This window comes from Chrysemys picta, chromosome 1 (assembly GCF_011386835.1).
Source record: "Chrysemys picta bellii isolate R12L10 chromosome 1, ASM1138683v2, whole genome shotgun sequence".
NCBI classification, from domain to species: domain Eukaryota; kingdom Metazoa; phylum Chordata; order Testudines; family Emydidae; genus Chrysemys; species Chrysemys picta.
The window spans coordinates 46,778,957-46,805,994 of NC_088791.1; the positions used below are offsets into that span (position 1 = coordinate 46,778,957).

A 27,038-nucleotide genomic window follows, 5' to 3' on the forward strand; every position below is an offset into this window, starting at 1 on the left:
TTTTAATTGAAAAGTAAAATTTCGTATTTATTTTATTCTGTAGATACAATGTCAGTATTAGGATTGGAGGAAGAGGAGGATACAGAATCACCCTGGGATTCAGAGGTACTTTCCATTAATATGGCTATCATGATCCCACCAATTTTATTCAATTCACTACTGCTCAAGAGTTTACTTTCATTGCATTTCTGACTTCTTCGTTGTTTAATGGATCAGAGGGGTTGATGCTGTGGTTTCGAAGTACTTCTTCTATATTAGGGGCAGACTAGTTAAGACTGCTAATAACCTAGGTCTCCTGGCAGTGGACCCCCCAGATTCAATTAGTATTTCTAGCATCATATTGAATTATTAAATAGTTTAATTGTTTTAAATGTTTTTGAAAGGTAAAAAAAATTAGGTATTTAAATCTTTTTTTTTTTTTTTAATTTTAAAAAAGACAATGACATCTTTTAAGTCAACAGTAAAACTCTCACTGAATGGATTTGGGGCCAGGTTTTCACCTTTTATCTCTGTCTGCAAGCATTGCCTCTGTAGAATCCCCTCTTAAGCTGATGCACATTATGAAAAAGCTGTAACCATTGGAGCTGCACATACACCCTAGCGATGGTCTCTTGCCTTTCCCATATCCAGAGGATAGCCCCAGTTGCTACTCAGTTCTTGCTTTAGGCAGCAAGGAGAATGTAGTGGTGTTTTACCACATTAGTCTCCTTTTGAGAGCGTTTAACTTTTATCCTTTTAAAATTTTAATCTTAAAGTTTTAGGATAGTTAGTATTAGTCTTTGTCAACTTTTTGGCCTTGTTGGACTTTGTTTCTTCAGTCCTCCTCATAGCATTCCCTGTGCAGCTGTGGGCCTGTTGATTATCGTAGGGTGCATGCACAACTCCCATAGACTGAGGACATGAACATCACCCGCACCTACAGTATAGAGATACAAACAATCATTGTAAAGAACTGCAATTATTATGCAAGCAGTCTTTTTTTTTTTATTTATCTTATTTCCTTACTTCATGTTACCACTTCTTCTGTGTTTATCAAGGCTAGTTCAGACATCTTAATTGACAGAAATTTTAACTAGCATTTTATTAACACTTTAATGAAAAATATTAATAAGTATTATGATTTTAAAATAGTCTATATTATGACATTCCTTTTCCAAAGCTTTTTCAGAAATACATGAGTACTATGTATACTGGGTAGCGCACAAAAATGTTTGGTTGTAAATCATTGCTGATACCCAGCAACTAAAAATATTTATACTTTTTCTGTGGAAAGCAATTAAAAATTAATTGTATCCAGGTTATCATGCATGTTTTTAATTAACCAGTGTGCTTCTGAAAGCCCAAGAAAACTACCAGTCAACCTGTTAATTTCATCTGCTATCAGAACTGACACACACATGCAGAGTATTTTTGAGGAACCAAATGAAGGTAATTTTATCATTGTATTATTATCCATATTTCATGAGCTTTTATAAAATAAGCTTAATTTTATATATACGCCTTAGGAATTCTTCAAAAAAAGGAGTGGGTTGTTCTCTCAGTGGCAATAAAAAACTGCTGGTTAATTGTCATTATTGATAGATTTGTTTTTTTTTATTCTTGATAATAGCAGAAAATGCTTTGACATTAATTCAGGAGATGATCCATTTCAGAGGAACTGTGGTAGTTTGTATATCCTTGGCCATTGACTAGCAGCTAAAATGGGTAGTAACTGGAATGTTACTCTCCTTAGTAGTTCAAACTGTATTTTCACTAGACTCTTGTAAATGTTCTTCAAAACCTTGACATGGTTCAGGTTATTTATTTGTATAGAAAGTTTTTTCTGACAGAAAAGATGGTATGAGATTTTTTTTATGGTCAAAAAGTGTTATGATTTGCTGCTGTTATATTTCTTTCCTCTCTATAGTTTTATTAGCCCAGGAGGTTTAGCCTATGAAAGTTATAGAGAGATGGGGAGTTTTTGGCTTGATAGAATGTCTGACTCTGAATGACCTGAGATCATCCATTGTATATTACTTGAGGACCTCATAATCTCCATCCTGAGAGTGAGAAACCTAAGGGGGAAGGAAGATTTGGGTGAACTCCCAGAGGCAAAGACAGTTGTTAAGTATTTTATTTGCTTAGCATCTGTGCATCTCATAAATGGTACTCTCAGTGCCTAGCTACTTTGGATCCATTTCATTTATATTTTCAAATATTCCACTTTCCAGAGCTTAACAGATGGTTCTAGATAGAAAGGACTGAATGAAGTAGATAATTTTCTTGGAAATATATGATTTTTTTCATTTTCTGAATTCACACTTTATCTATGAATACTAATTTATTTCTGAGTCCAGAAAGAGTAGTACTTGGCATCTGAGAAGTCTAATTTTCTTAACAGTTCAAATAGCAAATGAGAAGTCCATAATTGTATCCCTTTAGTGTGCCAAATAATCTTTCAGTAAAGCACCGTAAAAGCTTATTGCTCTATTGAATATTAAAAAAGAATAACAATATGAACATTGCACAAAATAATGGTTAATAGTTACAGATGTCTTTCGATTGTTCAAGACATTTGACACCTCACATCTTGATTAGTATAATTGTGCAATACTTAAAGCTATCTTACCACTCTGTTTCAGTTTGTGCAAAATTTGGTGGTCTACCTGGTTAGTGGAGCAGGTCCAGCTGGACCCATCATCCGTATTCTTCATTCATTCCAGTAGTTTTGGCTGCAATTAATATTATTTGTCAGTCTGTAAAGCCCTACATGGCTTAGAGCTGGACAATTTTGGACATGTCGGACCAGATTTTCTGGAGTGCTGTGGCTCTTTGGCACTGCTCAGGCACATAAAGGGACTGTAATCTGGCCACAAATTCTCAACAGAGAGACCATGGGAGAAACTGTCTGTTGGGTGTAACTTTGCCAGATCCAGGTCTGTGCCTTTTCTCCCTCCCCCTCTGGTGTAGAGTTCCAATCTGCTATGCCAGGGGTTCTCAAACTTTTGTACTGGTGACACCTTTTACACAGCCTCTGAGACCCCCCCCCCTTATAAATTAAAAACATGTTTTTATATATTTAATGCCATTATAAATGCTGGAGGCAAAGCAGGGTTTGGGGTAGAGGCTGACAGCTCGCGACCCCCCCATGTAATTACCTTGTGACCCCCTGAGGGGTCATGACCCTCAGTTTGAGAACCCCTGTGCTATGCCAATCCACTATTAAGAATCAAGCCTCTTCTTGTTCTCTTTGCACCAGCAAAATGTCTGAGATACCTGATGTACTTTTGCTTACTGTCCCCAGAAGTGCACTCTTGAGGACTGGAAGAAACTGTTCTAATTTGAAAGTTCTGGGCTATGGAACTTGCTACCTCTGCTGGTTAGCCAGAGTTCAAATCTGTTAGCCTGTAGAGCAAAGACTGACTGTTTTCAACCCAGCATCTGCCTGATTCTCTAAACTTTGTTGGTAATATCTGTCCTCTTCTGAATTTCTTGACTTTTCCTGTGGGTGAACGTTGAGCACAAAAGGGTAATACTTGGTAGCTACTTTTATATTGATCTCTCTCTTTGTTTTGCCTGGAAGCTAAAGTAATGGATAAAATGTTATTTGATAAAATAATACATAAACCTTAATATTTAAAATAATAAACTTTCTGCATGGTGCTCTGTGACCATTTGCTTATGAGGAGGGCAAGAAAGTTCTACTGCTAAGACAGCATGTTTCTTCCTATTTTTGTCTCTAAAGAATTATGATTTTGTCACTCTCATTGGAACATGATGAACATATTGATGCAATTAAATTAAAATTTCATATCATATGTCATCAGGTTGTAGCCAAAACTTTTCCATCTTTTTGAAGGCTTGAAATCCTGTACTGCAGGGTTGCCTGGGGGAAGTCCGTTGCTTTGCATTCCCTTTACTTTGGTATGATTCTGCTAAAATAAATAAAATGCTTTTAAAAAAGATCAAAAGACAATTGTGGAAATACATTAGAAAGATTACCATATCACTGTACAGCAGTTTTGTTGAGATGAAGTAATAGTTGCTTATAAGAACACTTGAATTTTGGTAGTATTAAAATTATGCTATAATCCATTCTAACACATTTTATATTCCTCTTTGCAAAAGAGGATCAAGAAACTATATGATGACTAAGGTAGAGGCTACAAGAAGTGTAGACAGGCCAGTAGATCACATTATGGAAATATTACACTAGACAAAAGTTGAAACTGTTATTGAGAATTGTATTAAAAGTGGACAATACAGCCAAACAGAAGAGTTGTTTCTGTTAATTCCTGGTAAGCTAAGCACACTGATCTGTGGATCACTGAACTGAGATGACATAATTTAGTGGTCTCTATGTTGAGAATTTGTTGCCAGATAACTGAACTGAGATTACATAGAATCATAGAAGATTAGGATTGGAAGAGACCTCGGGAGGTCATCTAGTCCAAACCCTGCTGAAAGCAGGACCAACACCAACTAAATCATCCCAGCCAGGGCTTTGTCAAGCCAGTACTTGCATATAACTTGCATATAACTTTTCTCCGACTCCTCCCATCTGCAGAAAATAGAGATTCTTCAACACAAACACTTGTGGGATAATCATAATAGTACTGTTGCACTGCTTTATGACACATTAAACTACTCCACTCCACTTTGGCTTTTGTAACTTTCCAATCAGGAAATGAATTATTGCCTTCTAAGAAAAAATAAAGATTTTATTTTTGTACTGTTAATCAGCATGGCCTTATTGCTTCACATGAATTACTCTAGCTTGGTCACTTGAAATCTGAGGTGCATGTTTGAACAATCGTGTGTTTCTGTAATACTAACATGTGCTGCTTGCTATGATATATTTAGCCTAACTAAAAATAAGTCTGGTGGAATTAAAACAATGGTTGCAAATAGGCAATACATAGTTGTCACACAAGGTACTAATTTTGCATGAAGTTGATAACTATTACACTTCAGGATTTTAAAAGACACTAGATAATACTTTCTCCCCCCTCTTTTTAGGTTTTTGTGAAAAAACTCTTGATTCACAGGTAAGTGTCATTCATTGTAAGAATTTGTCTTACTAATTAAAGAATATATCATTATTTTGAATTTTATTTAATTTTTGAGTGTTGGATTGTCTATAATAGCCAAAGACCACTCAAGCAATTTTAGAAACACAGGACACCTCTTCTTATCCTGCAAAGGGAATCGAGATTGGCAAAAGGCAAAAATCAGGTAATATTCACTACAGCAAATTTTGGTGAGGGACTGGGCATCTTCATTAACAAATATTTATCTTAAACATTGCTTTTTTTTTTTTTTTTTTTTAAGATTTAATGGAAGAACTTGGTTTAGATGATGCAGATGACATTGAAGGTATTTATATGGGTTTTGTCCTTTTTTCTGACTAACATGTTTTAATTGCAATTTATACAAAAATGATTTAAAGTCAATGTATAAAACTTCCATATTTAATTTGTTAGTATTCTGTGCTTTTAACAACATTCCTTATGACATTTGCTAATTCTTTCTTGAAGAACACACAATAACTGATCCAAAAATATAGCCACAGTTTGAGATCCTAAATCTTGAATAGAGAAATTTGGACTTAAAGGATTTTTAATTTTGTTTAATTTACGTTGATTTGTAATGTGTGGGTTTTTTTCTTTTATTAATCAGCCAAGAGCTGAATTCAGGGTTCTGTGTTCCCGCTGCAAAAATTAGGTGCTAAGCATATCAACTGAAATGAAGGGAATACAAAACCTTGGACTCAGTTCTAGGCAGGTAAGTAAAAGAGAGAACTTTCATTTATTTACAATGCACTTCAAAATACAGTATATAGCATACATGTAGTCTGTTTATGATTTAGGATCTCAAATTCTTTTTGTTTTTAAAAAGAAAAGGTACTTCAGTTCTCCCCACTTGGAATTCAGTGGAGGCTAAGCTTCTTTTTAGAGAAATTTGTAAATGTGTGCTTGTAGTTTGAGAGCAGAAAATGTGTTAAAAGCATGAGCTTCCATTTTTCTCTTCTTTTTGCAGTATGTGCTCTTTTGGAAGAAGCTGAAAGAGTTGGATACTTTATTATTTGTATTACAGTAGCACTACAGAGCCCTAGTAATAGACCAGGATCCCATTGTGTTACAAATGCAGAACAAACAGATGGGCAGTTAGTAGCATATTTTGTTGGCTCTTAATGTTCATCTGCTCAGTGTATTCCAGTAAGTTCCACGACACCTTATTCTCTCCAGTTTCACATTATCTCTCAGCCTTGAGAGAAACATTCACAAATATTTCTTTGTTTCAAAGTGGCTTTAAGCAGAGTTCATGGAGATGGTCTCATGTCACTAGTGGCTAGATCGGGGGTGGGCAAACTACGGACCGCGGGATGGATATGGCCCCTCAGGGCTTTGGATCCTGCCACCGGCACCACGTACCTGCAGCCCCCGAGCGGGGGGGCAGAGTGCTCCATGTGTTCCCTCCAGGCACCGCCCCCCCACAGCTCCCATTGGCCGGGAACAGGGAACCGCGGCCAATGGGAGCTTCAGGGGAGGTACCTGGAGGCACGGCAAGGGCAGCACGCACGGAGCCCTTCCCCCCCCGCCCCCCCCCCCCCAGGAGCGGCACGGGGCTGGGGACAGGGCAGGCGTGCAGGGAGCCTGCCCTGGCCCCGGTGCGCGCCACTGCCACCCCGGAGTCGCTTGAGATAAGCGGCACCGGGCCAGAGCCCGAACCCCTCCTGTACCCTGCCCCCCAACTCCCTGCCCTAAGCCCCCTGCCTGCACCCCACACCCCTCCTGCACCCCAACCCCCTGCCCTGAGTCCCCTACTGCACCCCAACCCCCTGCCCTGAACCTCCTCCTGCAATCCGTACCCCTCCTGCACCCCTTCCCTGAGTCCCCTCGTACACCCCACACCCCAATCCCCTTCCCCGAGCCCCCTCATACACCCTGCACCCCTCCTCTACCCCAATCCCTTGCCCTGAGCCCGTTTCTGCACACCGCAGCCCCGCCCACACCCCGCACTCTCTCATGCACCGCAACCCCTTGCCCTGGCCCTGCATACAATTTCTCCACCCAGATGTGGCCCTCAGCCCAAAAAGTTGGCCCACCCCTGGCCTAGATGTTTCCAGTGTCCAAGGGGCCTAGGAGCCCCTATTTCATTACTCTGTAAATCTAGGGGGAAGGGAAATGTCCTGCATTTGCCGAGCCTGGAAAAGACAGAATGAAGAAGATACTTGATGCATTAGGATTCACGCAGGCCAATAAGGAGTTCAGCCAGACACCTTCCTTGGATCCCTGGGTACCTTAAATGCTGTGCTGTTGCCCTGACATCAACAGCTAGCATAGAAGCAGGCAGGTCACACCCTGGATTCTATTGCCCAATTACTCTTTATAGGGGGACATCAACAATCCTTTCAGCCCTGAGTTCTTCCCCAAAAATGTCTGTCTCTCTTGTTTGGCTTCTCATTTCTGGTGTTCTTGTGCAGCTTTCTCAGCCTCTCATTTTAGGGCTTTTTGCTACTTTTCCGATATAGCCAGCTCTAAATTTGCAGTTGTTTCACAGTTGCTAATTTTAAACTTCCGTTGTTTTGTTTCCACATCTGAGATAATAAACAGAAAATAATTAAGTTGTAATCTTTCTTTGATTGTTTCCAGCCTTTTGACTTGGGAATCACTTAAAACTATTTTACTGTTGCTTGAAGTGTAATTTTCAAATAGCAAGTTGTATGTGAATCCTGCTGCCTATGCCAATGTGACACTTAGGGGTTCACCCAGGCCAGTTATGGTGTTCAGTCAACATCTGCCTTGGAATTCTGGGTGCCTTAAATGCTATGCCGTTGTATCTCACAGCTCTGACACCAACAGCTAGCATGTAAGTTGTACCCTGGCTTCCACCACCCAGTTTCCCTTTGCAGGGGAAACTCCACAACCCTTCCAGCCCTGAGTTCTGCCCCAAAATCACCTTTCTCTGAAGTGCACAGCCCCTCTGACTGTAGCATCCACAAAACCTTATTAAGTTCGCTGCTCCTTTAAAGTGACAGCACACAGCAGCTTCTTAACGTAACTGGGGTTGACAAACCTTCCACTTCAAGCAAAGCACTGAGCTGGTTTATGGTAAAAATAAAACAAGTGTATTAACAAAAAGACATAGGTTTAAGTGTTACCAAGTATGAAGAATAAGGTAGAAATGGTCACAAACAGAAGTAAAAATATGTTTTTAAGACTAAAAATCAACTTAAGAAACTAGTGTAGTTTGTCTGGTCACTGGCATTCTTCCAACATGGCTGGCCCTTCTTTAACCAGGACCTAACACACAGAGTTCAAAGTGTTTGGTTTCTTTGACTATTTGAGTGAAGGATAACTATGGGGTTCTCTTCCTTTCTTTTCATGGTCCAGTAAACTTTTGAAATGTATTCTTTGAAACATGAGCCCAGATAAAGTTTCTTTCTCCTTCAGGGGTGTAAATTCTATGCTATCTTCTCCCCCACTTTTTAGCTTGATAGCTTTATTTACCTTGGATGTATTGGGACCTTCATTGTCTCTGCCTGACGACCAGGCTGGTCAGACAAACAAATACATATTCCTTTGTCCTGGACAGACTGGGCTTATGCATTGTTTGTCAAACACATTTTAAGAACATAATTCTAGCATGTATTTATAACTCTTTGTACACACTATACATATACTACACAATGATTTTTGGGGCCAGGTGTTACCAGTTGTATATGATTCGTTACACGTGATACCTTTTAGAGACAAATTATGACAACAGTGTGTGAGGTGTAGTGAGTATGTCAGGCCTGACAAAAGTTGCTGACGCAGAGTAGTGAACCACCAATAGGCATTTTTGTCACACCTCCCCCCTGACATTGACGCAGTACAATAAGCTATCCCTTAGGCGTTGGTCCTAAATTCCCCTTAGCCCATAGGTTAAGGGGCACCTTTTCCCTTCTTTACCATCTCTATTTCCCCAGCAGTTGCTGCACACCTATCTGAGTCACTCAGGCCAAAGGGTTCCAAAGGCATGAAACCAGATCTCTTACCACCCTGACTCTGCCCTGCTCCCAGAAGAGCCTTGGCCCACAGCTATTTACGTAGCTGTACTAGTGATTCACCACTTCCTGCAGTTTTTGGGCCACAACATCTTCCAGCTGTGCCTCGGTTTCCCTGCTCTCAGTGGAGTGCTGGCTCATAGCTATTTACCTATCTGTGCTAGGGTCCTACTAATTCTAGCAGATCTTGGGCCACAGCACCTTTTAGCTGTGCCACAAACACACATAACACTGACTCGGTTTCCCCAGTGAGGGTTTACACCCTTAACCATTGAGTGTGGTCATGGCAGGCTTGTACCTTAGCCCTTGGGCTCAACCTTGTTATATCATTACAGAAAATAGCACATCAAGAAAAAAAACAAAACTTCCCACATTCACACAGTCAGAATTACAGAATAACCTTTAGTGTCCATAGTGACTCAGGCTACAGGCGGAGTAACGGGATCCACAATACACCTGTCTGTGTGCTTAGCACCTGATCAGGCACATCATTATGTCCTTCCTCCAGGTCTCGTGTGTGTGATTTATCCCCCTCTTCTGTTCAAACTTCCTGTGTTTGTCCTGGTCAGCAAGCTTCTGTTGCTCCAACTCTGTGTCCTCACTCTGACGCTTTGAGGTCCATTTGTTGTGTCCTGGCTAAAGGACAGGCCAGCTATACTGGAAGAATGACTGGTGAGAAACTTCTTTGAAGAAAAGACTAGTATAAGTTGAAATTCAGTTGTAGAAGCATATTCTTCTTCGAGTGCTTGCTCATATCGATTCCAATTAGGTGTGCACGCGCCGCGTGCACAATCGTCGGAGAAATTTTCTACCCTAGTAACACACGGTGGGTCGGCTGTGGAGCCCCCTGGAGTGGCGCCTTCATGGCGCTGGATATATACCCCAGCTGACCCAGCGCCCCCTCAGTTCCTTCTTACCGCCCCTGACGGTCGTTGGAACTGTGGAGCGCGGCATAGCTGCTCTCCACTCTCCCTAGCTTATCCTGTTAATTCTGTAGATAGCTCTAGTCATAGTTGTTGTATAGTGTTAGTTTTTCATCTTCGTTTTAGTAGTTGTAGATAGTTAGCGGGGGTTAAAGGGGGTTGTTTTTCCACCCTTTCCCCCCGGCGCATAGTCGGGCTCATGCCCAAGGCCCCCAGCTTTAAGTCGTGCGCGTCCTGCGCTAAGCCTATGCCTACGAGTGACCCGCACTACTCGTGTCTGAAGTGTCTAGGAGAGTCCCATCAGACAGATAAGTGCAAGATCTGTAAGGCCTTCAGACCAAGACCCAAAAAGGAGCGGGACTTTAGGCATAGGCAGCTCCTCATGGAGGCGGCACTTAGCCCGGATCCTCCCTCGGCGCGCCCAGCCCCGGCGCCGAGCGCCTCGGTGCGCAGCGCCCCTGCGACACCGACCGGTACTGCACCGCGGGCAGAATCGGACAAGGCCTCACGGCACCGGCCTCCTTCGGCACTGCGCCCGCCACAGGGGCCTCGGCGCCGTTCCCTGTCTCCGGGACACAAGAAATCCCGCAAGGCACAGGAGTCTTCTGTCCTGCAGACGCTGGCTCCCCCGGTGCAGGGGGTAGAGCCGCGTCCGCCTTTAGAGCGCCAGAAGCAAGTGCCTGCTACACCGTCGACTCCGGCACCACGGCCGTTGAGTCCGGTGCGAACTGGATCACCACCTCGGTCGGCGGTGGAGCCTTGTCTGCCGTCCACTCCAGAGACCTTCGCGACGGCGAGAGACCTTATTGCTCTCACGGAACCGGCGCTGTCCCAACCACCGGCACCGTCGGCTCCTCGCGTAGTGCAATCCAGGGGCAAGCCTGCCCTGGTACGCCCGCCGTCTCAGGACGTGGACTCACGGCACCGATCCAGGTCTAGGAGCAGGTCCCGGCGCCACTCGCGGTCCCGGCGCCGACTATCACCTCAGCACCGGTCGTACTCGCGGCCAAGATCCTCTTCACGGCACCGGTCTACGTCTCGGCACTGTCACGATCATCGGTACCGATCGAACTCAAGACGTAGTTCTCGGCACCGGTACGAGCGCCGCTCCACTTCGAGGGGCCGCTCCCGGTACCATGTCTACTTGCGGTCGTCGTCTTCTAGGTCCAGATCTGGATCTCGGCACCGACATGGGCACCGGTACCGCTCACTGGCACCGCGCAGGGACCGATCACCTACGGACCGGCACCCATCGGCACCGTATCATCCTGAGCCGATTCCGACGCGTTCCGCACCGCCTTGGCCCTCTAGATCAGCGTCTCGCTCCTCCGACGGGGCCTCGAGATCTGCATACCCTCCTCGGGGTCAGGCTGCTGCGGCTGACTTGGGCCACTGGCAGGAGGTGGCGGAGGACCCTGCGCAGGGACCTGCGCACTGGTCGTTCTGGACCCCGTGGGCGTATCACCAGGCGCAAGGGGCTCCACCATCAGCCTCTCGCTCGGCATGCTCTGAGCCCAGGGTCCCGGAGGCCACCATCTCCCGTCCTCCTCCAGGGGGCATGGAGGCTCCAGTGCCTACACCACCTGAGGCCCTGGACCCAGGGGCAGGCGACGCTCCGCTCCAGGGACCCTTAGAGCAGGACCCTCCATTAGACCCCTTGCCACCCGAGGCATCCTCCTCATCTTCCCCAGATGAGGTGGTGGCGGGCACAACGGCCTCGGGCCCGCCCCCAATAGAACTTGGTGCCCACCAGGACCTATTACGTAGGGTGGCACGTAATATGGATATCCAGGCGGAGGAGATAGTAGAGGTGCAGGACCCTATAGTGAGCATCCTCTCGGCTGATGCCCCATCCAGGGTGGCACTACCTCTGATTCGGACAATTCAAGCTAATGCCACTTCAATATGGCAAACTCCTGCCTCTATTCCACCCACAGCCAGAGGGGTGGAAAGGAAGTACTTCCAAGGACTATGAGTACTTATATACTCATCCCCCTCCGTGTTCACTAGTGGTGTCATCGGTGAACGCAAGAGAGCGTCACAGCCAGCAGGCTGCAGCGCCCAAATCGAAGGACACTAAGCGCTTCGATTTGTTCGGGCGCAAGGTATATTCAGCGGGAGGGCTGCAACTTAGAGCGGCAAACCAGCAGGCGCTCTTGAGTCGCTACAACTTTAATTCATGGAACTCTATGGGAAAGTTTAAAGAGTTGGTTCCCCAGGACTCAAGGGAAGAGTTCGGGGCCCTAGTGGAGGAGGGTAAGAAGGTGGCGAGGACCTCCTTACAAGCCTCCTTGGACATAGCAGACTCGGCCACCAGGACGCTGGCCTCAGGTATCGCCATGAGGCGAGTCTCCTGGCTCCAGGTCTCAGGCTTGCCTCCGGAACTGCAGCAGACCCTGCAGGATTTACCCTTTGAGGGCCACGGGCTATTCTCGGAGAAGACGGACTCTCGGCTGCAGAGACTTGAGAACGATCATGCACTCCCTGGGGATGCATGTCCCGGGGCCCCAGCGCAGACCCCAGCCTCAAAGATTCTACCCTCCCCCACCTCGTCCGAGACAGGACTTCACCAGAAGGTGGGGCCGAGGTGGTAGGCGAAGGTCGACTGGCCCTCATCCCGGTCAGAACCAGGGGCCGCCTAGGCCACCTTCAGGCCCTAGGCAAAACTTTTGAAGGTGTGGTTGAGGACAGCGCCCCAGCCACTACCCAGGATCCATCTCCTTCCTTTCGGGATTGCCTCTCCTGTTTCCACCGTGCTTGGTCCCTTATAATATCAGACTGTTGGGTCCTTTGCACGGTGGAGAGGGGATATGCTCTACAGTTTTCTTCGTTCCCTCCCTCCCACCCCCCCTCCCCGTCCCTCTTCAGGGACCCTTCTCACGAGCATCTCCTTACACAGGAGGTTTTTGGGCTCCTCTCTATGGGGGCCATAGAGGAGGTTCCACCAGAGTTAAGGGGCAGGGGGTTTTATTCCCGCTACTTCCTGATCCCCAAGTCAAAAGGCGGTCTGTGACCCATTTTAGACTTACGCGGACTCAACAAATTCATAGTAAAGTTGAAGTTCCGCATGATCTCTTTGGGGACTATTCTCCCTTCCCTGGATCCTGGGGACTGGTTCGCCGCCCTCGACATGAAGGACGCATATTTTCATATAGCGATCTATCCCCCTCACAGGCGCTTCCTTCGATTTGTGGTGAACAAGGTGCATTACCAATTTGCAGTCCTTCCCTTCGGCTTGTCCGCGGCTCTGAGAGTGTTCACGAAATGTATGGCTGTCATGGCAGCATACCTTCGTCGACAAGGGATACAGGTGTTCCCGTACTTGGACGATTGGCTGGTACGTGGCCGCACCAGAAAGCAAGTGCAAGCTCACGTCCGCGTAATAGTACAAACATTCCACGAGTTGGGCATTCTGCTCAACAAAGAGAAGTCCACTCTAGAGCCAACCCAGAAAATAGAGTTTATCGGGGCAGTTCTAGACTCCACACTGGCCCGAGCTCTTCTGCCAGACACTCGGTTTCGCACCATCGCGAACATCATCCACGGACTCCAGGCCTTCCCGATTACCACTGTAAGGACGTGTCTCGGTCTGTTGGGTCACATGGCCTCTTGTACTTATGTAACCAGACACGCCAGACTTCGACTTCATCCGCTGCAGGCCTGGATATCGTCAACGTACCGCCCTCATCAACACAGCCTAAACATGGTTGTCACAATCCCGACCTCGGTCCTGGCCTCTCTCACCTGGTGGCTGGATCGCAAGGCGGTTTGCACAGGAGTGCCGTTCCACGCCCCTCAACCCTCCCTGCACCTGGTTAAGGACGCCTCATCTCTAGGTTGGGGCGCTCACATCAGGGAGCACCATACCCAAGGCCTTGGACCGCATCCCAACTAGCTCTGCACATCCATGTTCGAGAGCTGATGGCGGTGCGCCTAGCCTGTCAGGCATTTCTCGGTCTCCTGCATGGCCGCTGCGTGTTAGTCCTCACCGACAACACCACGGCCATGTTTTACATCAACAAGCAAGGAGGAGCCCGCTCGTCGCTCCTATGCCAAGAGGCCATTCGCCTGTGGGACCTCTGCATCGCCCACTCGATACATCTCACGGCATCGTTCCTTCCTGGAGTCCAGAACACTCTGGCGGACCGTCTCAGCAGGTCCTTCCAGACACACGAGTGGTCAATTCGCCTGGACATCATCTATTCTGTCTTCCAGAGGTGGGGATTTCCCCAGGTCGACCTGTTCGCATCTCAAGCCAACAGGAAGTGCCACGTGTTTTGCTCCCTACAAGGGCGATCTCTGGGATCTCTGTCGGATGCGTTCCTTCTAACCTGGAAAGACCACCTGTTCTACGCTTTCCCTCCATTTCCACTGGTCCACAGGGTACTGCTCAAGCTACGCAGAGACCAGGCACGGGTAATTCTAGTCGCTCCAGCTTGGCCAAGGGAGCACTGGTACACCACACTGCTGGAGCTATCGGTTCAAACACTGATCACGCTTCCTTTGTGTCCAGATCTCATCTCTCAGGACCACGGGCGACTATGTCACCCCGACCTGCAATCGCTCCACCTCACAGCGTGGATGCTCCATGGCTGAATCGGACAGAGCGGCAATGATCGCATTCCGTCCAACAGATTCTGCTGGGAAGTAGAAAGCCCTCTACACAGACCACTTACTTAGCCAAGTGGAAATGGTTCTCCTGTTGGTGCGAGGAGCGAGCCACGCCCCCCTTGCAGGCGCCTATTCCTCTTATTCTTGAATATCTCCTATCCCTAAAACAGCAGGGCTTGGCGATATCTTCGGTCAGGGTTCACCTGGCCGCCATTTCGGCGTTCCACCCAGGAGAACTCACTTCCTCAGTCTTCTCTAACCCGATGGTCGTTAGATTCCTCAAGGGCTTAGACCGACTATACCCACAGCAACGCCGGCCCGTTCCGACGTGGGATCTCAACCTGGTTCTCTCAAAGCTCACAGGGCCTCCGTTCGAGCCATTGGCTACCTGTTCACTCCTGTACTTATCTTGGAAGACAGCCTTCCTTGTAGCCATCACTTCAGCAAGACGTGTTTCTGAACTCAGGGCGCTTACGTCTGAGCCTCCATACACTGCGTTCCATAAGGACAAGGTGCAGCTTCACCCCCACCCTGCCTTTCTTCCCAAGATAGTGTCACCTTTTCAAGTGAACCAGGATATATTTCTCCCAGTCTTCCATCCTAAGCTACACGCTACCCGTCAAGACCAACGTATGCATTCCTTGGATGTACGCAGGGCCCTGGCTTTCTATATTGACCATACAAAGCTGTTTCGGAAGACGACACAACTCTTCGTTGCAGTGGCCAACCGGATGAAGGGCTCACCGGTCTCCTCACAGTGCCTGTCCTCTTGGATTACGTCCTGTATTCATGCCTGCTACGACCTGGCCGGTGTCCCGACGCCGCGCCTCACCGCTCACTCCACAAGGGCCCAGGCCTCCTCGACTGCTTTCCTGGCTCAAGTCCCGATCCAGGACATTTGTAGAGCTGCAGTTTGGTCGTCAGTCCACACATTCGCCGCTCACTATGCGCTGGTGCAGCAATCCAGAGACGATGCTGCATTCGGATCAGCGGTTTTGCACACAGCAATATCTCACTCCGACCCCACCACCGAGGTAAGGCTTGGGAGTCACCTAATTGGAATCAATATGAGCAAGCACTCGAAGAAGAAAAGACGGTTACTCACCTTTGTAACTGTTGTTCTTCGAGATGTGTTGCTCATATCCATTCCAAACCCGCCCCCCTTCCCCACTGTTGGAGTAGCCGGCAAGAAGGAACTGAGGGGTTGCTGGGTCGGCTGGTGTATATATCCAGCGCCATGAAGGCACCACTCCAGGGGGCTCCACAGCCGACCCACTGGGTGTTGCTAGGGTAGAAAATTTCTCCGACGATCGTGCACGCGGCGCGCGCACACCTAATTGGAATGGATATGAGCAACACATCTCGAAGAACAATAGTTACAAAGGTGAGTAACCGTCTTTTTTTACTTTTGATTTTTTGTAACCATTTCTAACCTTTTTCCTTATACTTGGTATCACTTAAACCTATGTCTCTTTGTTAATAAGCTTGTTTTACTTTAGCCATAAAGCAACTCAGTGCTTTGCTTGAAGTGGAAGGTTTTTCAACCCCGGTTAAGTTAATAAGTAGGGCTGTCGATTAATCGCAGTTAACTCATGCGATTAACTCAAAAACATTAATTGTGATCAAAAAAATTAATCGCGATTAATTGCAGCTTTAGTGGCACTGTTAAACAATAGAATACCAATTGAAATTTATTAAATTTTTTGGATGTTTTTCTACCTCTTCAAATATATTGATTTCACTTACAACACAGAATATAAAGTGTACTCTGCTCACTTTATATTATTATTTTTATTACAAATATTTGTACTGTAAAAATGATAAACAAAAGCAATAGTATTTTTCAATTCACCTCATACAAGTACTGTAGTGCAATGTCTTTATCGTGAAAGTACAACTTAGAAGTGTAGTGTTTTTTTGTTACATAACTGCACTCAAAAACAAAACAATGTAAAACTTTAGAGCCTACAAGTCCACTCAGTCCTACTTCTTGTTCAGCTAAGACAGACAAGTTTGTTTACATTTACAGGAGATAATGCTGCCCGCTTCTTATTTACAATGTCACCTGAAAGCGAGAACCGATGTTTGCATGGCACTTTTGTAGCCAGCATTGCAAGTTATTTACATGCCAGATATGGTAAACATTCGGCTGCTCCTTCATGCTTCGGCCACCATGCCAGAGGACGTGCTTCCGTGCTGATGGCGCTCATTACAAAAATGTTACTGCGCTAACTAAATTTGTGACTGAACTCGTTGGGAGAGAATTGTATGTCTCCTGCTCTGTTACTCACATTCTGCCATATATTTCATGTTATAGCAGTCTCGGATGATGACCAAGCACATGTTGTTCGTTTTCAGAACACTTTCACTGCAGATTTCACAAAACGCAAAGAAGGTACCAATGTGAGATTTCTAAAGATAGCTACAGCACTCAACCCAAGGTTTAAGAATCTGAAGTGCCTTCCAAAATCTGAGAGGGAGGAGGAGTGAAGCATGCTTTCAGAAGTCTTAAAAGAGCTACACTTCCCATGTAGAAACTACACAACCCGAACCACCAAAAAAGAAAATCAACCTTCTGCTGGTGGCATCTGACTCAGAGAATGAAAATGAACATGTGTTGGTCCGCACTGCTTTGAATCGTTATCGAGCAGAACCCGTCATCAGCATGGATGCATGTCTTCTGGAATTGTGTTTGAAGCATGAAGGGACATAGCGCACCTGGCACGTAAATATCCTGCAACGCCGGCTACCACGGTGCCCTGCGAACGCCTGTTCTCACTTTCAGGTGACATTTTTGAAAAGAAGAAGTGGGCACTTTTATCTCCTGCAAATGTAAACAAACTTGTTTGTCTGAACCATTGGCTGAATAAGTAGGACTGAGTGGACTTGTATACTCTAAAGTTTTACGTTGTTTTATTTTTGAATGCTGTTTTACCCCCCACACAGATAATGCTACATTTGTAAGCTCAACTTTCATGATAAAAAGATTGCACTACTGTACTTGTATCAGGTAAATTGAAAAATACTGTTTTGTTTTTTACAGTGCAGGTATTTGTAATAAAAATAAATATCAAGTGAGCACTATACACTTTGTATTGTGTGCTGTAATTGAAATCAATATATTTGAAAATATAGAAAACAGCCAAAAATATTTAAATAAATGGTATTCTATTGTTTAACAGCATGTTAATTTTTTTAATCGCACGATTAATCATGATTTATCTTTTTAATCAATTGACTGCCCTATTAATAAGCTGCTGTGTACTGTCTCTTTAAAGGAGCAGCAAACCTGATAAGGTTTGTGGATGCCACAGTAAGAGGAGCTGAGCACTATAGAGAAAGATGTTTTAGGGGCAGAATTCATGGCTGAAAGGATTGTCGATGTCCCCCTGTAAAGAGTAATTTGTCAATAGAATCCAGGGTGTGACCTGCCTGCTTGTATGCTAGCTGTTGATGTCAGGGCTGTGAGCCACAACAGCTTAGCATTTAAGATACCTAGAGTTCCAAGGCAGGTGTTGCCTGGTTTACTGGTTTGGATGAACCCCAAAGCGTCACAAATACTATTTTTCCATATTGCTTTCCTAGATACTGATTCACAAATCATATCTGTTTTTAGAATATGGGGCTTTCAGAGCATAGCTAAATACCCCTTTCCCATAGTGTTTTTATGCAGATGAAATAATCAGTTTCTTCTTCGCTTTGTGGTCACTGCAAGAATCCCTCTTTAAAGTACCCTTATTTGTTAGGAAGGAAATCTCAAGACAGAAAGGAGGGAAAAAAAGATCTCTCCCCTTAATCATAAGATAGAATCAAACATAATGTTTTGTGGCTTGCTAAGGTACACGCAAACTATGCTCTGTTAGAGCAGTGTTTCTCAAACTGGGGTCGCCGCTTGTGTAGGGAAAGCCCCTGGCGGGCCAGGCCGGTTTGTTTACCTGCCCCATCCACAGGTCCTGCTGATCGCGGCTCCCACTGGCTGCAGTTTGCCGCTGCTTTCCCTACACAAGCGAGGACCCTGATTTGAGAAACACTGTGTTAGAGTAGTAGTCTCTGGGTGTGCACAGATTGCCGTGGGATGTATCTAAGTGGCTTTGACACTGTTGGGATAACTCTGACCACTACATGTGCATCTGAGGGTAGAAAGATGCAGTCTACGATGTGGTGGTCATGGATGACTGCGTATGCTACTAGATGACTGCGTATGCTACTAGAATTTAGCATTACTGTCTGCATTTTAATTCTTTTAAATCTGATATTCTTTTCAGATGCATCAGACTGGGATTCTACTAGCATTTCACTTAAAAATTTACCGGGTACTAAAAGCCCCAAGGTTTTGACATTTGGGAATCCTTCATCTTCACTATCAACGTTAATAGCAAAGGATGATGCAGCAGCCACGGTTTCTGGAGTTATTCCTCCAAGATTAGAAGAAATGTCAAAAGCTCAAACTGTGACTGCACCAGAAAATACCCATTTATACTCTCTCCAAAAACAACTCCTGCCAGTAATACTAAAAAGCAAAGGTATTTGTGTGTTGATATAATCTGTTATAATTTTTTCCCCAGTTGTTCTTAGTTTCAATTACTGTGGAACAACTTATTTGAAAACTGGAATTTGGGGAGTGGAAGACCTTTGTGATCCTTCTATCTTGTCCTTCTCCACTCTCTCTATACTTTAATTTGGCATGAGGAGTTGTGCCTGCATCCATTTTTCAGACGTCACTAAGTCCCATTTCAAGTCAATGGAACTTAAGGCTTGTCTTCAATACAGCTGCTGGTTGATCTAAGCTATGCAATTTGAGTTACATTAATAGCGTAACTCAAGTCGACCTAACTCAAGTCTACTTACTGCGGGGTCCACACTACGCTGTGTCGATGGGAGCTGTTCTCCCACTGACATTGCTTCCACCTCTCGTTGAGGTGGAGTACAAAAATCGATGGGAGACACTCTCCCATCAATTTAATGCAGTGGTGGGCAACCTGCAGCCTATCAAGATAATCTGATTGCGGGCTGCGAGACATTTTGCTGACGTTGACCATCCGCAGGCACAGCCCTCCACAGCTTCCAGTGGCTGCGGTTCACCGTTCCCAGCCAATGGGAGCTGTGGGAAATGGAGACCAGTACATCTCTGTGGCCTGCCGCTTCCTACCATTCCCATTGGCCAGGAACGGCAAACTGTGGCCACTGTGAGCTGCGGGGGGCCGGGCCTGTGGATGGTCAATGTCAGCAAAATGTCTTGTGGCCCACAATCAGATTATCCTGATGGGCCGCTTGCGGCCCATGGGCTGCAAGTTGACCACCACTTATTTAGCATGTCTTCACTAGACCCACTAAATCAATGCCGCTGCATTGATTGCAGCAGCGCTGATTTAGCTGCATAGTGAAGACAAGCCCTAAGACTCCTAACTTTCATAGGTGCTTTTGAAAATGTTTCTCTTAATCACTATACACTTTTTATATTGTTTTCCCCATATATATGTCTTATTTTTGCACAGCTTTCTTGCAATTGTTTTGGTAACCTGTTGCACACACTGATTGCCTTTGTGTTGTTGATATGTTTTAAAAATTGTCTTTGACTCTGAGTCTCTCAGTTTATATTTGAGTCACATTATTCTAAAGTTTTGACACCAACTCAAAAATATAGCTGAAGAAAAGGTGAACCATGGTGCAAGTCATTCATAAATAAGAGGCTTTGGACATGAACCTTTCTTCTGGGATGGTGATGATGAGGATAACATTCTGGGTTGGGAGTGGCAAGGGAGAAAACTCTGACACAAAGATGCATCAGCACTGATTCACCTCAGGAAAGAATCCCAGCTGCTTCAAGCAGTGCCCGGGAGATGAGCATGGTGTAGTTGCATATTAGGTCTACTTGGCGATGTTGTTCAGAATTGTGAAGCTTCATGGAACAGACATAATGACCCTTGCTTTGAAATTGCTGTTATTAAGCTGTAAATGATTAATGCTTCAAAGAGCATGGAAAAAACTAAGACCTTCAAAGTCAGAATACTGTAATAAAAATAACTTTACTGTTCCAACAACAGGATCTCATTTCTCACTGGTAAGCAGTTGGTTTTCCAGTAACTTAATTACACAAAATGTAGAAATACAGAAAAATGTTGAAAAGAAACATACAAGACAATGAACATCACAAGATGGTAATAGTGTTCCCAGTTATCTTCTAACTGAAGATACCCAGCATTTAACTTGTTTTTTTTCTATTTTAGGACTATACTCTGTCACATTTCCACTTAAAATTAATAATAATAGCGAAGTCCCTACTAGACTTTGCAGTATGTCTGGTACTTTACCCTTTTCAGGATAAAACCTCTGACTGGGGTAGAGTTCTTTAAAAAAAAAAAAAAATTGGTTGATTTGTTTTTGTTGGGTTCTTTTCACATAGAAGGGGGAGTCAGAGTTGTGGGTGCCATTATGATGGAAAAGTCTTTTTGAAGAGGAGGGTTTGCAGTGTTTCCTAAAAACAGTAAGGCATTGGATTCACCATGGGCTTGTTTACATGGGAAGTTAGGGAACAGCAAGGTAGGGTATGGATTTACAACACACTAGCTACTCTATACTAATTCTCCGTGTGGTCTCTTATTGTGTACTGAAAATAACTTTGTGCACTTGAGCTTAGTCCACTTTAAAGTGTTCTAAGCTAAACTGCCTGAGGGCACTCTTAGACCTCATCTGCATTATGAGGTAGGGCTGTGATTCCCAGCAAGTCTACACGTACCTGCGCTAGAACATTGAGCTACACTAGTATAAATAGTGTAGTTGTGGTAGCATGGGCAGTGGCAGCACAGCTTAGCCACGCCGACCATATACCCATTGGCTTCAGATGAAAGATTGTTCCATAGCTGGATTCCCTGAACTGAGAATGTTCTGTCCCCAATACTTGCATGCTTAGGCCTGGGTTTTGTGATCTGCAGTGTCCCACAGGAGTACAGCTGTCTTAGCAGTTGATTGAAATTTGGTCTTTAACATAACTGGGGTTTGATCCATTAATCACTATGAGGATTGGGACAAAAGCCATAAACTGTCATTAGAAGCTGACTGAGAGGACTTGGACATGGGCCTGATGTATTTACAGAAACCTAATAGAGAAGGTGCAACTTTATTTCCTGATGTGGAATGGGGGGAGGGATAGCTCAATGGTTTGAGCATTGGCCTGCTAAACCACAGGTTGTGAGTTCAATCCTTGAGGGGGCCACTTAGGGATCTGGGCCAAAATCAGTATTTGGTCTTGCTAGTGAAGGCAGGGGGCTGGACTTGATGACCTTTCAGGGTCCCTTCCAGTTCTATGAGATAGGTATATCTCCATATATTATTAATAAATGGGGTTATTCTTTGAGACACTTGAGAGAATCCTGTAAGCTTGATAAGATACCAGCCCAGAATACTTCTAAAGGATTTCTCTTTCAAACAATTTTCTTACTAGTATCTTTCCAGTGGATGCTGAAATTTGGTATTGGTTCAGTCCTAGCAGCCCTTCAGGCTCAGCAAATGTGCTTCACCAGTTATCTTGGAAAGATTTATGCCATTCACAAAGCAAGGCTTCAGCCTGTTGTTGCATCAGATTGGTTACTCTGGGGGGAATTCTGCACCAAAAAATTAAAAATTCTGCACACAGTATTTGAAAATTCTGCATATTTTATTTGTCAGAATAAATCATGACAGTTTGAATTATTTTGGTAATTTATTTCAAAATATCTGTCAGCAAATATGTCTGTAACAAAACAGACAAAAAAAATGATTCTGGTAATTTTTTTTTTTTTTTACAAATAGATTCCTTATTAGGCATATTAATACAGAACTTTGTGTAATTCATTTAAATTACAATACAGAACTGCATTTCCTGCACCTGTCAGAAGAGTGCAAAGGCTTGGGGGAGTCAGGGATAACGGAGGAGCTGAGGGAGAGGGAAGGAACCTAGGAGTAAACCTGGAGGATGTTGGGAGTAGGTGTGGTTTTTGACACCATCTCTGTAGGCACTGTCATTACTAAAACAATCATGTCTAAATACCTGTGTAATATTGTATTATATTACTGCTGTGACTGGGCAGGCCTGCAGTCACATCATGAACATGGCCCTCATTGAGGCAGAATAGCTCTGATTGCCAACCTAAGATGTGTTGTAATAGCAGATATGTTCAAAGCGGTCTCATGGTCATCTCTGCAAAGCACAGTTGATTAGATCATTGGTTCTCAACCAGGGGTATGTGTACCCCTGGGGGTACTTAGAGGTCTTCCAGGGGGGACATCAACTCATCTAGATATTTGCCTAGTTTTACAACAGGCTACATCAAAAGCACTAGCGAAGTCCATACAAACTAAAATTTCATACAGACAACAATGACTTGTTTATACTGCTCTATATGCAATATACTGAAATGTAAGTACAATAGTTATATTCCAATTGATTTATTTTATAACTGTCTGGTAAAAATGAGAACATAAGCAATTTTTCGATAAGTGTGCTGTGACACTTTAATATTTTGTCTGATTTTGTAAGCAATTAGTTTTTTTAAGAGAGGTGTAACTTGGGGGTATGCAAGGCAAATTAGACTCCTACAAGGGGTACAGTAGTCTGGAAAGGTTGAGGACGACTGGTTTAGATTCTGTTTAAGGAGAGGAATCAGAGTACATCTTTCAGTCTTCAGAACCTGTTTTTGAAAAGGGTTCCAAAACATTTCTATAGAGATCTTTTCATTTCAGTTGTATCTTATTTGAATTGGCCAATTTTTTGAAGTTCTTAGGAACATTGGAATTACCATATGAGATGTGGCCAGTACTAAATGCTTGGGAGACTCCCAAAATGGATAATTATTCTGGATTAATTTTAATCCAAGTAATTTAAATATTTGATTTTAATCTTGTTTTGCATTTGTACTTTTTAGTTCTTTTTCTAAAGAGCGATTGATTCTCATTAGTTGATAACCATTAAAACATGTTGATTTGCAACTAAATTAGAGTCTTTTAGTTAAATTTGGTACCTCTTTTTGCTTACCAGACAGCTACACTGTATCTATACACATTTAAGTAATTACATTGCTTAACATTTATTAGATGCTTAATTTTTCCCTTTTTTTATTATGGTAGGAAATGATGATTGATGTGTTTCTTATTTACTAGATTAATATTTTTACTCGCAATTTGTTTCAATCTCTATTTGGATGGGAATTAGAATTAAATTAAAAATGCACAAACAATATTTAAATAATTACGTTCAGTGCGCTGGATACATATTAAAAAAAAAGAATCAAAACATTTTGCATTTAAAACATCAAACCAAGGAGTATGGTCTGTACATTGTGAATTGAACTGATTGTTTCTGGTCACCATATGCTTCAAGATTTTAGTACTAGTAGAGCTCATCCTCTCTCACCTAATTTTTATTCATATATTGGAAGAAAACAAGCTTACCTGGTTTTTCAGCTCCCAATAGTTACTTAACTTTAAATGACCTAATCATTGAACTGAACTATTTGAGTAAACTAAAATGAAGAAAATATTCTCTCTGCCCCTGCTATCAGAGACACGTGTTTAGCACTTCAACAAACTCTTGTTCCATGTGCTTGACAAGTTCCAAAGGTTAGCGTTCTTTAAAACTTCAGAGCAAAAATGTACTGTTTAATATGTTTTATTTAATTGAATTATTTTAATAGATTATAATAAACTTAGGCCTTGACGTAGGTTGTCATAATTTCAAATTTATTTTTAAATAGGTTTATTTTTAAAAATAAAAATGTATTTAGCTTAAACAATTTTATTTAAATAAAAACTATTTTTTTAATTTAAAATATTGTTTTAAAAATCTACTTTGTCTATAACATGTCTATAGGGGCAACTTCTTATTTACTCCAGACATCTTAGGTGTGGTGAACATTTGTGAGAGTGAAATTTTTAAAACTATATGGTAAATTCCTCTCCACTGCCCTCCCTCTACTCCCGTATTTTCATATGAATTTGTATTTTAAATAGCATTCATTTTATTAATACACGCACATATGTATTAAAGGATCATTAAAGTTACACCATTACAGGATCATTAAAGTTGCAAAGTTAGATAATGCCAGAACTAAGGTTGTCCTGGTAACACTAATTCAGACTCCTTATGCATATGCATTATGATACATTCTGGAATTATGTGATGACATCCTATTTTTTTTCTACAGGACACCAGCCTCATTTAGTGCACACAGTAGTCAGTGTTCACTTAATGAGCAGCTATTCAATATTTTGTTTTCTCTTCACTGTTCATTGTGTGGCCCTAGGCATTATTTATTGTGCACTATTCAAATCTTGCTCATAGGTTTTTCTATGGCTCTCATCACTATAATTATTTGTGAAGCACTCCTACTAATTGATCTTCATGCTACTCCTGTGAGGTGAGGTGGTAGTAGTGTCCCTATTTTACAGACAGGGAACTGAGGCATAGAGAAATTAAGGTCAAAAGTATGCACTAACTTTTGGATCCACAATTTGACATTCCTAGGACCTGATTTTTCAGATTCTTTCAGTTGCAGCTGTGAGGGCACAGCACTTCTGCAAATCAGGCTACAAGGTCTCAAGTCGGGGATCCAGAATATGAGGAACACACACTTCATGCCACCTGTGAAAAGTTTGATTTAAATGACTTGACTAGCATCACAGAGGAAGTCTGTAGCAGAGGCGTGGAGAGAATTCAGTTCTTCAGGGCAGCACTCAGGTATCTTAGCCATGAGACTATTCTCTTTCTGCAATCCTCTGCCTTATTCATAGGTTTTGAAGGATTAGATTTTTGTCAATAAATTTCAGTTTCACCATGCATACGCAAACCAATGAAAATATTTCCATCGATGATAATCAAATTGTACAAAGAGGCAAACTAAGAAAAATGCTGTTTGAAAACTTCTTAGAGTTTGATTTAAAGATATTTGCTTTATATATTTTGACATATGATGTTGACAATTTATTTTTTAATGATTATAAAGCTTTAACTTTTTGAATCTCAGTGTCTGTCATTAAATAAGTGTTTGACTCTCTCCCGCCCACCATAATTTCACCCAATTCTGGAAAATTTAAATCGATAAAAATTGGAAAAGATGCTTAAAATCCATAATGTTTTTTGCAGCTGTGAAAATTTAAATCAATAATTGGAAAAAAAAATGCTTAAAGATAAATTTTGATGTTATCCACTGAAATTATAAAAAATAATTGAATTCTGGTAAGCCTACTCCCAATTTCTGCAACAAATGAGGCAGGGGTCCTGTAAACAGCCTCCTTTATTACACAGCCTTGATTGATCCCCAAAGCAGGTCCATCCTGTGCACTGAATGAGGCAGGCATCCTGTGGAAAAATGTGATCATGTAATTAGACTGTGTCATAATACAGATATGCAACAAGGCGGAAGTAAGGTGGCATGAGCAATATGACTGAGAAATTATATGTCTAATTATCTATTTCCAAGAGAGATAGGAGTGATAAGTGTTTGGCATCTATTATTATAATGATCTATAATAGATTTCTTTCATATATATAAAAAGGAAATTAATTAGAAGAAAAGATTCAAAACTAAACCAGCTCTTTTGGGTCAGTGTGTCTGCTTCAAAATTGCATAAGTTTATGAGAAACGTGAATTTTCCATTGATGTTTTAAAACTTCCTTGTTGTTTAATGTGTGTATATATATTAGCTGTAAGAATTGACCTTTTGCAAAGTAATATAGGCAGAAGTAAATGCTACAGGTTAATGCCTTTAAATTACAATTACAAGCATTTTTATTCAATATTAATTTAGATGAACTATCCGAACCTTCCTTTAATATGCCATCACCAGATGAAGAACGAGAAGATGCAGGTGAAAACTGCAAGAAGCAGGTATGTAAAGCAAATTTGTTTTAATTTAGATAAGGCTATCTTGAAAACTGTTTCACACTAATGTTATACCAAATAAAATTGATATTAACCAGTTCACATGCTGAATTGCTGGATGATAAATGTCACAAAGCCCTTGCTAAGTACTTTTTAAAAACTGTAAATAAGCTTTAGAACCTATGAATTAAGTCGGCCCTGTAAACTAAAATCATTTTATAGGTGGGGCTGGTAGTGCCACCTTTTATTAAGGGTGCCCAGCACTTCCCAATAAAAGAACCTGTTCTCAATTGCTTATAACTTTGCCATACTTTAACCACTGGGGCTGAGATTTTCTTTGCTAGTTGTCTACATCAGGCCGATTTCTTTTGTTTGTTTGGAAAATTTCAGCCAAATAGGTTCTGCCATTTTTCAGAGTGAAGCTAGGGAGAAAAACCTTGATTGGCCCATGTTAAAAAAGTCTGGGAATGTTTTCTTTGAAAAGCTCTGTGCTTTGGAGAAAGAACGTAAATTTTCAGGAAAGGTGAGAGGAAGAGGAGGTGTAGAGGAGATCTTTTTGCTGTCCCCATAAAAATCTTTGCAAAATTGACCACGTTACAGGCTTATGAAAACTAGCAG

At 43.0% G+C, this 27,038-nt stretch overlaps 1 protein-coding gene across 16 annotated transcripts in view; it reads left to right on the plus strand.

The window, feature by feature from the left end:
- ANKRD26 (ankyrin repeat domain containing 26) overlaps positions 1–27,038 on the plus strand; it is a 178,499-nt gene that overhangs the window by 46,169 nt on the left and 105,292 nt on the right. For all 16 annotated transcript variants that reach the window (XR_010592041.1, XM_024109004.3, XM_008172589.4 and 13 more), the window contains 7 exons: positions 44–105; positions 1,326–1,428; positions 4,999–5,027; positions 5,127–5,214; positions 5,311–5,355; positions 18,831–19,088; positions 26,347–26,426. Coding sequence is in view for 15 of the 16 variants with exons in the window: in XM_024109004.3 (XP_023964772.2) it covers positions 44–105; positions 1,326–1,428; positions 4,999–5,027; positions 5,127–5,214; positions 5,311–5,355; positions 18,831–19,088; positions 26,347–26,426 (665 nt within the window). In the remaining variant the exon portion in view is untranslated. The remainder of the gene's footprint in view (positions 1–43; positions 106–1,325; positions 1,429–4,998; positions 5,028–5,126; positions 5,215–5,310; positions 5,356–18,830; positions 19,089–26,346; positions 26,427–27,038) is intronic.